The sequence below is a fragment of the Corythoichthys intestinalis genome, chromosome 10 (assembly GCF_030265065.1).
Source record: "Corythoichthys intestinalis isolate RoL2023-P3 chromosome 10, ASM3026506v1, whole genome shotgun sequence".
Classification (NCBI taxonomy): Eukaryota; Metazoa; Chordata; class Actinopteri; order Syngnathiformes; family Syngnathidae; genus Corythoichthys; species Corythoichthys intestinalis.
Genome location: NC_080404.1, coordinates 23,544,752 through 23,558,850, shown reverse-complemented (window position 1 = coordinate 23,558,850; position 14,099 = coordinate 23,544,752). Strand labels below are relative to the sequence as shown.

Sequence of the window (14,099 nt, the reverse complement as noted above, 5' to 3'; positions counted from 1 at the left end):
TATTTTATTGCAATGTTTTTCCTTATTCAGATTTCTTTCAAGACTACGGTTACAGTTAGACTTCACTTTGATGGTTAATGCAGTTATTGCAATTTTGTTGTTTTATCACAATAGATTGGTTTATTTACATTTCAAAAACCAGAAGCCATTCATTTACGAATCTGATTGGACTTTATTTACATATTTAGTTCGGATATTGTTGATATCCACCCCGACCAATAGTCGGGGTGGCGTGGCTCAGTGGTAGAGTAGTTGTCCCAACCCAGAGGTTGTGGGTTCGATTCTCTGCCCTGATGAACACACCTAAGTATCCTTGAGCAAGACACTGAACCCTGCATTGTTCCTGGTGCTGCGTCACTAGTAGGTAGATGGCAATGTAGTGTAAAGCACTTTGAGCACCTTGAAAGGTGGAAAAGCACTATACAAGTATAACACCATATTAAAATTTGAATGAGGCAAAATAACATGCTTTTTCTCTCAAATATATTGTTATAATTATTTGTTTCAGCTGTACTGTAATTATTTTCTGTATAAAAATTAATTTGGTGTTCAAAAAGTCTTTTTTGGGGTCGTCTTATATTCGGGCCAATACGGTAAGTTAGAATAAGGTGCAGCATCAATTCACATACAGAGTTGATATTGAATGATAATGCTTCATTTAATGCTTATTGGTTGAAGCGTCCGTTTGAAGGAGTTGTTTCCTGTGACGTCACATCCGGTGAGTGTATCGTTTGTTTTATAGCGCTGCTACTAGTCGCTAATCTCCTAGTGCTCCTCAATTTGTTTTATCCAACGGACACATCGGAGAATCGATCCTAGGCTAGTTCGGCTCTCCTAGTGCTCCTTATTTTGTTTTATCCCACGATCGGACAGATCGTGGATTAAAACTACTCTCCTCTCCTCTTTAGCTCTATCTTGCTAGCCTAGCTTATCCGAGCTATGGCTAGCCCTCTGCCTTCGTCCTCCCGTCTTTTCTGCTCAGTGTGCTGTATGTATAGCGAGCACCCTGGCTCCTTCGTCGAGGACAGTAGTAGCTGTAGGAAGTGTAGCTTAGTCTCAGGGTTGGAGACCAGGGTTTCTGAGCTAGAAGCACGGCTCTGCACTCTAGAGACGAAAGCTAGTCCTAGCTATAGCCAGGTAGTGGCAGGTCGTGCTTGCAGTAGTAGGATTGCTAGCGCAGTTAGCCCCCCAGCGAGCCCCGTGCAGCCGGGGGAAATTAAGGAGGGATTTGTGACTGTACGGGGGAAGCGCAGTGGTAAACGCACAACCTTAGTGCACCAGCAGCTTCACGTCAGCAATAGGTTTGCCCCCCTCAGCGACACACCGGCTGAACCAGACACTCTCGTAATTGGAAGCTCCATAGTTAGAGACGTGAAGCACCCGGCGGTGTCTGTCAGGTGTTACCCAGGGGCCAGAGTCGGTGACATCGAAGGAAACCTCAGACTCTTAAAGCAGAGTAGGAAGAGGTTCCGCCGTATCGTGATTCACGCAGGCGGTAACGACGCCCGGCGGAGACAGTCTGAGGTGCTTAAATTAAACGTAGCCTCGGTGTGTGAACTTGCTAAGTCGATGGCGGACACCGTAGTTTTCTCTGGTCCTCTGCCTAATTTGGTCAATGATGAGATGTACTCTAGATTCTCATCATTTAACCGCTGGTTGTCTAGATGGTGCCCAGAAAACGATATAGTCTTTGTTGATAACTGGCACGCGTTTTGGGGCAAGCCCGGGCTCATGCGCCGAGACGGCATTCATCCGACTTGGGACGGTGCTGCTCTCTTAACTCGAAATTTGGCCGCCAAACTAAGTCTCCCAAAGTGACACTTGAGAGTGGGGGCCCGGGCGCAGTGTTGTAGTGTAAAACATAACACTGTTAGTAGTGACCACTCGCCTCTTTCCGAGCTGTCACAAATCCAAAATTCAGGACAGAAGATAGAGACTGTGTCCGTGCCTCGTATAGTGAACAGGGGAAAACCGAGTACTATAGGAACGAGACCAAAGAATTTAATACATATAGCCCCTGATAGCAGTGAAAATAAATTAGCTCTTAATAAATATATAAGATGCGGATTATTAAACATCAGGTCAATCTCGCCCAAATCTCTGTTAGTTAATGACTTAATTGGGGATTACAATATTCATATTTTGGCCCTGACTGAAACTTGGCTTCAGCAGGATGACTTTGTTAGACTTAATGAATCCACACCCCCAAGTCACGTGAATTTTCACACAGCTAGAAGCACGGGCCGTGGAGGGGGGGTGGCAGTAATATCACACTCTTGTTTAGGTATGAGCCCAAAAAGTAAAGCTAATTACATTTATAACTCCTTTGAAAGTCTAGCACTATCAATTATAGACGCTAACTGGAAGAACCAAAAACCAGTTCTGTTCATAGTGGTTTACCGTCCCCCTGGTCCCTACTCACAGTTTTTGTTAGATTTCTCTGACTTTTTATCTAGTATTTTGCTAAGCTGGGATAGAATTATAATTGTAGGGGATTTTAATATACATGTTGACGATGAAGGTGACTCCCTTGGTAAGGCCTTTAATGACCTACTAGATGGGACTGGCTTCATTCAAAATGTAAATAAACCAACCCATAGTCACAAGCACACCCTGGACTTGATTTTAACCTACGGTACTGAGATTAGTGATCTTAGTGTCCATCCCCACAACCCTGTACTGTCTGATCATTTTCTAATTACCTTTCGGTTTGTGCTTCAAGATAATCCACCACCAGTGATTAGAACTCAGATGAAAAGGACATTAGGTGATCACTCTGTTTCAGAGTATAAACAGATAATTCAGCCTATATTTGCCTCCATGTCATCTAATTATGAAGGAGTGATGTCCGGCCTTGCTGTTAATGACGAGTTTGTTGATCGTGTTCTGTTTACGTTTCGTACCACCCTAGATGTCGTCGCTCCCTCCAAATTAAAGTTTGTCAAGCCGAGACGAGCATCTCCCTGGTATAATGCTGAAACACGCTCTCTTAAACAATCGACACGTAAATTAGAAAGACTTTGGCGCCGTTCCAACACAGAGCACACCCTCTCTGCTTGGAAACACAGCTTAGTGACATATAAGCAGGCCTTGCGCACGGCTAAAACCAGATATTACTCATCCTTAATAGAGGAAAACAAAAATAATCCTAGGTTTCTGTTCAGCACTGTAGCAAGGCTGACAAACAGTCACACCTCAATAGAACCTTATATCCCAACCACCCTTAGCTGTGATGACTTCCTAAAATTTTTTAACAATAAAATCGCAACTATTAGAAATAAAATAAATGAATCACTTCCAATTATTAGGTCTGATAAAGTGCAGACAAAGAATTCGGAATCTCCTATAAACCCCTCTAAAATATTAAATAACTTTACCACTGTAGACCAAATTGATGTAACTTCAATTATAATGTCCTCCAAACCATCAACGTGCCTCCTTGACCCAATCCCAACCAAACTTTTTAAAGAGACCCTGCCTCTAACTATTGACACTATCTTAAATATAATAAATATCTCATTAGTTACTGGCTACGTGCCGCAGTCCTTTAAATATGCAGTTATTAAACCGCTCTTGAAAAAACCTACTCTTGATCCTGATATTCTGGCCAATTATAGACCTATTTCTAACTTACCATTTCTCTCCAAAGTCCTTGAAAGAGTGGTAATTAAACAGCTCTGTCAGCACCTACAGGACAATAGTTTATTTGAACAGTTCCAGTCTGGCTTTCGAGCTCATCATAGCACTGAAACCGCATTAGTTAAAGTAACTAATGACTTGTTACTTGCCGCTGACGTTGGATTAGTCTCGATCCTGGTTCTGCTGGACCTGAGCGCAGCCTTTGACACAATCGACCATAATATCTTATTGCAGAGATTAGAATGTGACATAGGCATTAGAGGAGCAGCCCTCTGCTGGTTTAAATCATATTTATCTAATAGGTACCAGTTTGTCAATGTAAACCAGCAATCATCATCGTACTCTAGAGTTAGTTATGGTGTGCCGCAAGGATCTGTCCTCGGGCCCATCTTGTTTACGCTGTATATGCTTCCTCTAGGTAACATCATCAGAAAACATAGCATTAACTTTCATTGTTACGCTGACGACACACAACTGTATTTATCAATTAAACCTGAGCAGGTCAGGCAAGTAGAAAAACTAAGCGCCTGCGTCCGAGATATAAATACCTGGATGAGCACTAACTATCTTCTACTTAACCCTGAAAAGACAGAAGTCCTTATAATAGGCTCGAAAAGTGTTAGAGACTCTTTATCTGCCCAGATAGTCGCTCTGGACAATGTAAGTGTAGCCTCCAGCGCCACAGTTAAAAACCTAGGAATTCTATTTGACCCTGACTTATCGTTTAAAGCACACATTAAACAAACCTGTAGAACGGCTTTCTTTCACCTGCGCAACATCGCCAAAATTAGAAATATTTTATCTAAAAGCGATGCAGAAAAATTAATTCACGCGTTCGTTACATCGAGATTGGATTACTGTAACTCCCTACTTGCAGCTTGTCCTAAAAGCTCTCTAAAAGGTCTTCAGCTAGTCCAAAACGCAGCAGCAAGACTTTTAACAGGAACCAATAGAAGAGAGCACATCACCCCTGTGCTCCAGGCACTTCACTGGCTTCCAGTCGAGTTTAGAATTAAATTTAAAATCCTCCTTCTTACATTTAAGACCATTAATGGGTTGGGGCCATCTTATCTCACCGATGCTCTGGTTCCATACCGCCCCAACAGAACACTCCGATCTCAGAATGCAGGTCTACTGGTAGTTCCCAGGGTTCATAAAAGTACTGTCGGAGCTAGAGCCTTTAGCCACCAAGCCCCTGTTTTATGGAATCAGCTTCCAGCTAGTATTAAAGAAGCCGAGACAGTTTGCACATTTAAGATTAGATTAAAAACGTTCCTATTCGACAAAGCTTATAGTTAGGCTAGTTGAAGTCGGAATAGACTCATAGTTTAAGTTGCACTAGAAGCTATAATGCTGGGGGGCAGTACAGCCGCTGAGTTCTATCTCCTTTTCTTACTCTACCTACCACTTGTCTTACTTTATTTCTATTTTCCAATGTTAATATCTAGTTGTCTAGTCTCTTCATCACTAGTCACCCGGTGTCCCCTTTCCCCCCTCCCCTCTGGGGAGGGGCTATTTTTCAGCTGCAGCCTCCTGACTGTCCGGACCCCTGGCTGGATAGACGTCCTCGCTGCTACCTCCGTCTCATCTGACTAGAGGGACCTCTTCTTGCTCCTTTACTCCACTGGATTTTTACGGACTATAATTTCGCTTGCTAATTTCCATTAGCCGTTCTGGGGTTCCTGTCTATCCGTCCTGGGAGTGGATCTCTCCTGACTGTGGTACTCCCCAAGGTTTCTCATTTTTCTCCCAATTGACTCTGGAGTTTTTGGAGTTTTTCCTTGCCGGCATGGAGGGTCTTAAGGATAGGGGATACCCAGGACTTGAACTGTATCTATTCATCTTTGTTGCTTCATTTCTAATTGTGTATCATATTGCCTCTGTAAAGTCCTTTGAGACCTCTGTTGTGATTGAGGGCTATACAAATAAAATTGAATTGAATTGAATTGAATTGATACAAATATCAATGTTTGATGTCAGTGTAACATCATCTCTACTATATTCATCTGTCATAGGCAATATCTCCAAAGCGACTTCCTGCAAACTATTTTTTTCTGCTTGATTTTCCCTTTGGTGGTTTCCATGACAACTAATGAACTGGACCGGCTTCTGCGTAATAGCGGGGGCGTGTTGCGAGCCCCCTGCTACGGTGGCAGCTGGCGTGCCTCGCTCTCTCACTCGATGGAATTAAAAAAAGAAAAAGAATTAAAGAAAGAAAGAAAAAGCTCCTCTTCCACAGACAGGTTCATCTTAGCCGCCATGGCATCAATGGCAATTTGGTTTTGGAGGAATCAACACAAAGTGTTCCCGCAAAGAGAGGAAGAGCAATGGTATTTTTTTCTCCCCCAAGGCGAACACTGGACACGATGGTGGTGCCGCGGAAAGACTGGGCGTGACAGCGCCTCGCACAATACAACAGATGCACTGTCCTCCAAGGGGATGGAATCTTGTTGATTCAAAATGATAATCAAATAGGCCTGCACAATATATTGTTTGAACATCGCCATCGCAATGTACGCAAAAGCCCTATCGCAGGACGTGCAATTGTTTTTTGGGGTATGTTTTTCTTTTTGTTATGTGAACCTTTGTTTTTCTTCATAAAAGCAACAATTGTGCAGAGACAAGGTTTCCTGGATCCCTTTTGGATACACCAATCATCATCATTCACAGATAAACTCCCTTAGCCTGGATTAAACATTATTATATGAATACTAGGGATATCCTGATCGCATATTTTTGTTCCTGAGTCCGACCTAATTTTGAGAATCTCCCGATACAGAGTCCTGATCCGATACCGAAAACAATTTTTTATTATTTTTTTTCCTTTGACGCTTACACTGCTGAGAACAGCCTCTCAGCTACACAATGATGAAAAAGTCGCCACAGCACACTTCAGACTGTCTACCAAGCTTAACGATGATTAACACATTTCTGCCTTTGATCGTAGCGCTACTGAGGCGTCTCTGGCCAGATCAAAGCGCCAAACCTGTCAATCATTGCTAACATAAGTACCAAACGCTAGCTGCACTGGTGACCAAGAAAAACAGTTTGGTCGCACTGCCTAGCCAGAGGAAGGGGGAGAGTCAGTCGGAGCATGAAGCAGAAAAACATAAAACCCAATCCTTTTCACACGATTCTGATCCTCTGAAAAATGGTGCAATCGGACAGATTTCCAATCACGTGATCGGATCGGGACATCTCTAATAGGGCTGGACGGTACTGGAAAAAACTGACATTGCGAGTTTTGGGGGGTTTGCGATATATTTTGCGATATTAAAACTGGAAGAATTTGGATAGATACTTTGGTCGACTCAGCATGACCACATTGTATTCATATACAGTGATCCCTCGCTACTTCGCGCTTCAAACTTCGCGCCCTCAGTCCGTCGCGGACTTTTTTCTCAATTAAAAAAAATTAATAAATACAGATGAGCCGTCCCGAGCCGATCACGTAGTCTCACTGTACCTCCCGCTGCTCTTTGTTGGTCAGGCAGTGCACTGGAGTTGCTTATTAAAGCTAACGATGACTGACACACGTTTAATATTTAATCTTGCCACAGATGCTTGGAAGCCGTAGCTTCAACGTGCCGCATGCGTCAATCATCGTTTAACTTGTTAAACATTTGCTTTGGCAAATTATTGTGTGTAAGTGAGCAGCTTGATCGGATTTGAGTGGACTCACTCAGAGAAGCATTTAATAAAGACAAGCATTTTTCTACTCCATTCGTGTTTAAAAATAATTCGCTGGAACAGTAACATGTTTGTAACTATAAAACTAGACTTTTGGGGGGGGTGAAAAAAAACATGTCTAATATGCATCTATTTCCAATGCTAAATCTTGAATAAAAACATTGAATACAACCCCCCCCCCCCCCAAAAAAAAAAAAAAAAAATATATATATATTAGGGCTGTCAAAATTATCCCGTTAACGGGCGTTAATTAAATTTTAAAATTTATCACGTTAAAATATTTGACGCAATTAACTCGTGCACTGAATGAGCCGCTCTTGCATTGCCTCAAACAGATTTCAATGAGGCCGTTTATGGACATTAAGAGTGAAGAGAATGCCACCGGCCGCTTGGGGGCAGCGCAGCGCCGTTCCATACTAATGTTATTCCTTCTAATAGTGGGAGAATTAGTAGTTGTGAGACGTTTATGCTGTTGCTTTGTGCTCCACACATATTTCGGTAAGTTTGCTTTCTTTTAGTGGCAATTATGTGTCTCTTGTTGTATTTTGGTTAAGATATGCACAGAGATATATCTTTTATAAAGGCGAGTGGACACAGGCGTTCTTTGGGCTGCGCCGTTTATTGGCATACGCTACTGCAACTCCTTCACAACAAACAGAAGTATCATTTAGTGAAAGCACAACAAAAATAATATTGCTATCTCTCAAAAAAAAAAAAAAATGTTTACAAAAAGAAAAGCACTTCAGTCTGTAGTAATGAGGCCCTATTCTCACACAGCTAAACAACAATGCAAAGTGAACTGGCATTACCCAGAGTTTGATCACTCAATTCTTATTATTGTTATTTTTATTCTTCTTATTATTATATTAACTCTACTTTTGATTGAAAATTGTACAAATTTTATTAAAATGAAAATATGAAGAGGGGTAAAAAAGTACACAAGCATTGCATTGGCAACAACGTTAGCTTAGCACGCTATACAGGTTCACTAAACATAAACAAAAAGCGTCTCGTACAAAAAATATAACAGTTCGCTTAATAACATATTATGTACATTCTTTACAACAACCATACTTACGGACAAATCTTGTCCAAGGATCATATAAGCACAACATTACAACGTAGGCGTCAGCCCGAGACGTCGTGCAGACATATTGAACTGGCAAGAAAGCAATAAACCATGTCGCAAAGTGACCACAAGAGTTCGCTGTTAGACAGCACAAAAAACCTTACTGTAAAACTTACCAAAAGGCAGAATACTGTCTGAGCGGGACATGTGCGTTAATTGCGTCAAATATTTTAACGTGATTAATTTAAAAAATTAATTACCGCGCGTTAACGCGATAATTTTGACAGCCCTAGTTTTAATATAAAATTACTATAACTTGTAACTATAACATTTATCTTTTATGAACTACAAGTCTTACCATCCATGGATCACTTAAACAGGAAGAATGTTAATAATACCATTTGTGGATTTATTGTTATAATAAACAAATACAGCACTTATGTACTGTATGTTGTATGTATATATCCGTCTTGAGTCTTATCTTTCCATTCCAACAATAATTTACAGAAAAATATGGCATACTTTAGAGATGGTTTGAATTGCGATTAATTGCGATTAATTACGATTAATTAATTTTAAAGCTGTAATTAACTCGATTAAAAATTTTAATCGTTTAACACCCCTAATATATATATATCTTGTGGGGGGGCGCTACTTCACGGTTTTTCACTTATCGCGGCAGATTGTGGTCCCCATTAACAGCATAAAACGAGGGAACACTGCGATACCGTTTATTCCGGGCAAAGGGGGTTAATTTTTGATTGAAAAAAAATGTACTTTTTGCTTTTACTTGAATAGATTCATGAAGAAGAAAAGCTACTCTTACTCCGCTACTTTGGGCTACACTGGAGTCGTTACATTTTTCCTTTTTATCCTACATATTGACTTTATTTTTGTCAGAGATGCCAACAGTAGCTTCATCAGTTTCACCAATGAGATGTTGCAACAATGATCACATGACTCCATGCCGTTCTTCTATCACGGCAGCCGTAAAAAAAAAAAAGCATTTGCCTAATGTGCTGAGAAAAAATACCATCTTTAAAAAAAAAAAAAATCAATCAAAAAATAATAAATCAAACATCGGAAGCAGCTACTCACAATGTTACTCATTACCTGAGTATTCTTTTCACCAATACAGTACTTTTTTACTTGTACATGAGTACATTTTTTGGATGTTGACTACCTTTACTTTAGTACTGTAATATTATTTTGAAGTAACAATACTCTTGAGTACAATTTTTGGCTACTCTGCCCAGCTCTGATAAAAGGGATCCAGGAGGCCATGTCTCTGCACTCTTGCTGCTTTTATGATATTCAAAAAAACAATTGCACATCGTGCGATAGGAACATTGTGCATGCGAACATTGCAATGGCGATGTTCAAACGATATATTGTGCGGGCCTAATCTCTAATGAACACAATGTAGTCATAGTGAGTAAACCAAAGTCTTTCCAAACAGAGCTATTCAAGTCATCTCGTAAAAATTGTTCTAGTTTAAAAATTGCAATATATCGCAAACCCCCAAAAAGTCGCAATGTTAGTTGTTTCCAATGCTGTTCAGCCCTATAATCAAACGAAAAATGATTCACTTACGGGATTTTATTTTCATCTGCACTTAACCCTTTTGTGCATAAATATTTTTTCCCCTTTTCCGTAACTTCAGTAATTGGCAGCCACTGACCAATCCATTTTGACTGCAGTCCAATAAATTGGAGGTCTAGCGGAGTCAATAGCAAAGAGAGATGAGCATTCACTGCCAATCCCCCAAGCTAGGTGCTAGGATTTTTCTAAAACGGGCCTAGAAGGGGCCACATGTAACCCTCAGGGGCCAAGTGTCACAGCCATCTTTGTTCAGTGTTGTATTTGGTCAACAAGGCTATACTCAGAATATCCTGCATGTGGTGGTAAAAAAAAGCTTTGCTTGATAATGTCAAGCAGAGATGAACCAGTAAAATTTAAAAAAAAAAAAAAAAAAAATGTATTTAATCATACTGTGTGCAAGTAAGGATACAATTCTTGGAACAATAATTTCAATCACTTTTTTGAAAAGACATTTTAGACACGAAAAACAGCATTAATATTAAAAGGGTAGCACAGATAGAAAGACATGTAGGTCTTAAAAGATAATGTTAACCTGCAAAGTCGTTTCCAGGCTAGGGAATCGAAATACGATTTGAGGGGAGAAAACGTGTTTAAACTAGGGCTGTCAAAATGATCGTGTTAACGGGCGGTAATTAATTTTTAAAATTAATCACGTTAAAATATTTGACGCATTTAACGCACATGCCCCGCTCAAACTGATTAAAATGAAAACACAGTGTCATGTCCACTTGTTACTAGTGTTTTTTGGTGTTTTGTCGCCCTCTGCTGCCGCTTGGGTGCGACTGATTTTATGGGTTTCAGGCTTTCAGCGCCATGAGCCTTGTGTAGTTATTGACTTCAACAATGGCGAGCTACTAGTTTATTTTTTGATTGAAAATTTTACAAATTTTATCAAAACGAAAATATTAAGAGGGGTTTTAATATAAAATTTCTATAACTTGTACTAACATTTATCTTTTAAGAACTACAAGTCTTTCTATCCATGGATCGCTTTAACAGAATGTTAATAATGTTAATGCTATCTTGTTGATTTATTGTCTTAATAAAAATAAGGCGACATTATAATGTGCTGGGCAGAAAATGATACAAAGAGCCAGCAATCAAACTAATTTTAGTTTCATTCGATAGATCAATCTGATAAGGCAGGGGTCCCTATCTGCCGGGCTGCGGACTGGTACCGGTTCAAGTGGACTGCGTTTTTATGTGACTAAAATATGATGGTTGGTGACCCGTAGGAAGGAATTGCAGAACACCAGTTCCGATCGGGTAAGGCAGCATTCAATCACGGAGGCTGAGCCCATTAGACGTCTCGGTAGAGGCAAACGGCATGAAAGTTTTCGTGTGCTGTGATGCACAGGCTATCTGCAAAAATAATCAAACTGTTGTGTTTCACTGTACATCCTAATCATATGTAAAGCACATGACATCTCTGGATGCTAACAATCTCCATAATTATAATAGAAAAGGTTTGCTCACACAGTAGTTTACCGTTAACTTATTGGCTCCCAAAAACGTGTAAATACGTTCTATTTTTATTTTTTCTGTGTCCCAAAGATGTATTTATAGGTCTTTTACGTTTTTTTTTTTTTTTTTTTTTTTTTTTTTTTTTTTCAAAAAAAAAATTTTTTTTTCAAAAAAGACATCTCCAGGTTCTGATTCAATTTAGCTCCAAAGCACAAAGCTGAAAATCCATTTTAAAGCAATAAAACTGGCCACTGGATTGGAGTAGCGCATTTGGTAAGACCGGCAACCTGATTCAACGGCAACGAATGGCCAAGCCGCACGGCCGGGCGCCGGCGGAAGACGACCGAATAGATGTCAGGCGGCGGACGACTGAGCAGAACAACCGGGAAGACCCCCGGGATGCCAGGCGCTGGACGACCGAACAGAATGACCGGGACCACTAGTGCAGCGGAAGATGCCTTTGAGTCCGTGCTGCTTGCGAGCAGAGCCCGCAGAGACTCAAAAAAATTAATCTTTATGAGACAGACGGCGATGAGGGAAAAGTTTAATCGACTGTCGCAGCCAGAACAGCGTCATCGTTCAGTTTGTTATGTGCATATAAATTGTTACTTTGCCATCAAAAGCTCTATTTGACTTGTTGTTTATCCTTTTTTGTAAAAGGAAAACATTATTCAGATGTTTGGGATGTAACTAAAGCAAAAAATAGCTGTGTGTAAGTGAAAGTTATGTTTGAAATGTATGCTTTCACAAAAAGCTCAATTTCTCTGTTTTTTCATCAGAAATTGGAAAATTGCTCAAACTAAGCTATTTTCTAATGCTGATTTCTAAAGAATGGAAAAAGATGTGAACTAACTTTTTTTCTGCTGAAAGAAGAGAGTATAATCTTTCTTTTGGTGGGTTCCATGTTTATATAGCAATAGAACAGAATTTTCTGTGGGCCTTGCAAAATCAGTCAAAATCCAGTAAAACGGCCGGGAGCGAAGGGCCTTGCTCCGGTGAAAATGGCTGGGAGTGAATGAGTTCAGATCTGCAAACAAAAACTGGAGGTTTTGACAGCAAATACTCTCCGCTACGTCACGGGAGTAGGAGAGCGCTTGCTGTCACTGTAACTAGACGAACTTGCCCCATGAACACTTTTGTCCTACTCTCGTCTCATCCCGTCCTGTTCATTTTGATTTTGCTGCTCGTTCAGCTCGGCTGAAAAGATGACATGTTTATTACGCTAAAGTCATACTCTGAAAGCCCAGCAGTGCAACTCTCTGGCGTCACTGCCCACAGTGCATTGCGAAAACAACAACAATGATGACCTACTCGTTAAACTAATTTTATAAATTTTATAAAAACGAAAACATTAAGAAGGGTTTTAATATCAAACTATTATATCTCATACTAACATTTATCTTTTAAGAACTACAAGTCTTTCTGTCAGTGGTTCCCTTTATTATAGGGAGCCTCTATTTTTAAGACAAGTAATTCTTAAAAGATACATGTTAGTATGAGTTATAATAACTTGATATTAAAACCCCTCTTAATGTTTTTGTTTTAATAAAGTTTATTAAATTATTTTAAGTGATAGGTCGCCATTCTTGTTACGTCGCAGTGCGTGACGTCACTGGTCCCGTTGCCGAAATTCCAGCGCGTCACTCGTTAGCTTTCCCAATATGTCGTCAGTTCTACCCTTCCTATTTCAACCAGATCTGAAAAGTGAAGTGCAGGACAGCACTGTCGGTCGTTCACAAGACGAGCTTCAGGGGAAAATGCGTGCAGCAAATACCTGATAAGACAAAAGTTGGGCAAAACTGGTGATGCGAGAGAGTCCTGTTGGGAACTCCGGTTGGGAGCGAGAGTGCATGCTGTTGGGATTCGGGAACTCCGGTTTTATTAGCAGATATTCAAGGTAAGCATATTGCGTTTTCAAACTTATCCCAATATAATTATGTAGATTGTTAGCATCCAGAGCTGTCGTGTGCTTTACATACAGTACAGGCAAAAGAGCACACCTTGTGTAATCCAGGTCTTGTACATTGTAACCCGTGATAGCTAGGATACGTGTATAAAAGTACCAGAAAGGGGAGAAGCTTCCACTCATGCACATTTATTCACAAAAAAATAATATTTCCTCCTTAACCACTCTTCACTCGGGAGCTCAGCAGTACGCAAACACGCATTCCCTGACGAACTCCAACATTGTTGTAAGGTCCATGTCAAGAGTCACTGTCGTCACTGTAGCGTGCCATAGTGCTTTAATTATTTAGTATGATTTGGGGAAAACTCCCACGTAGATTGGTCAACAAAAAAGATAGCAATACTAATCCAAATCAGCGTTTTTTACTCACTCGAAGATCCAGGAATTAGACCAATCCCTTGGCAATATCACAGCTGCGATCAGGCAGTCGATTCCACAAAATAGACTGATCCGAAAAGCCGCTGTGGGACTGACGAATAAAAAAAACTGACAGATCCAAAACCATTACTGCAGACGGGACCGTCGGATCCAGAAAATAGACAGATCCCTTACTTGACTGAGGATCCAGGAAAAATGTTCGGGCGCCAGTTGTAACGCGTGGTGGGTGGGATACGTGCATACAGGGACCAAAAAGGGGGAGAAGCTTCCACTTATGCACATTTATTCACT

At 40.5% G+C, this 14,099-nt stretch overlaps 1 protein-coding gene across 1 annotated transcript; it reads left to right on the top strand.

The window, feature by feature from the left end:
• The first annotated feature begins 595 nt into the window (after positions 1 to 595).
• On the top strand, positions 596 to 3,461 carry LOC130923445 (uncharacterized). Its single transcript, XM_057849165.1, has one exon. The coding sequence runs from the start codon at positions 940 to 942 to the stop codon at positions 1,816 to 1,818; it is 879 nt and encodes a 292-aa protein (XP_057705148.1). The 5' UTR covers positions 596 to 939; the 3' UTR covers positions 1,819 to 3,461.
• The last annotated feature ends 10,638 nt before the right edge of the window (positions 3,462 to 14,099 follow it).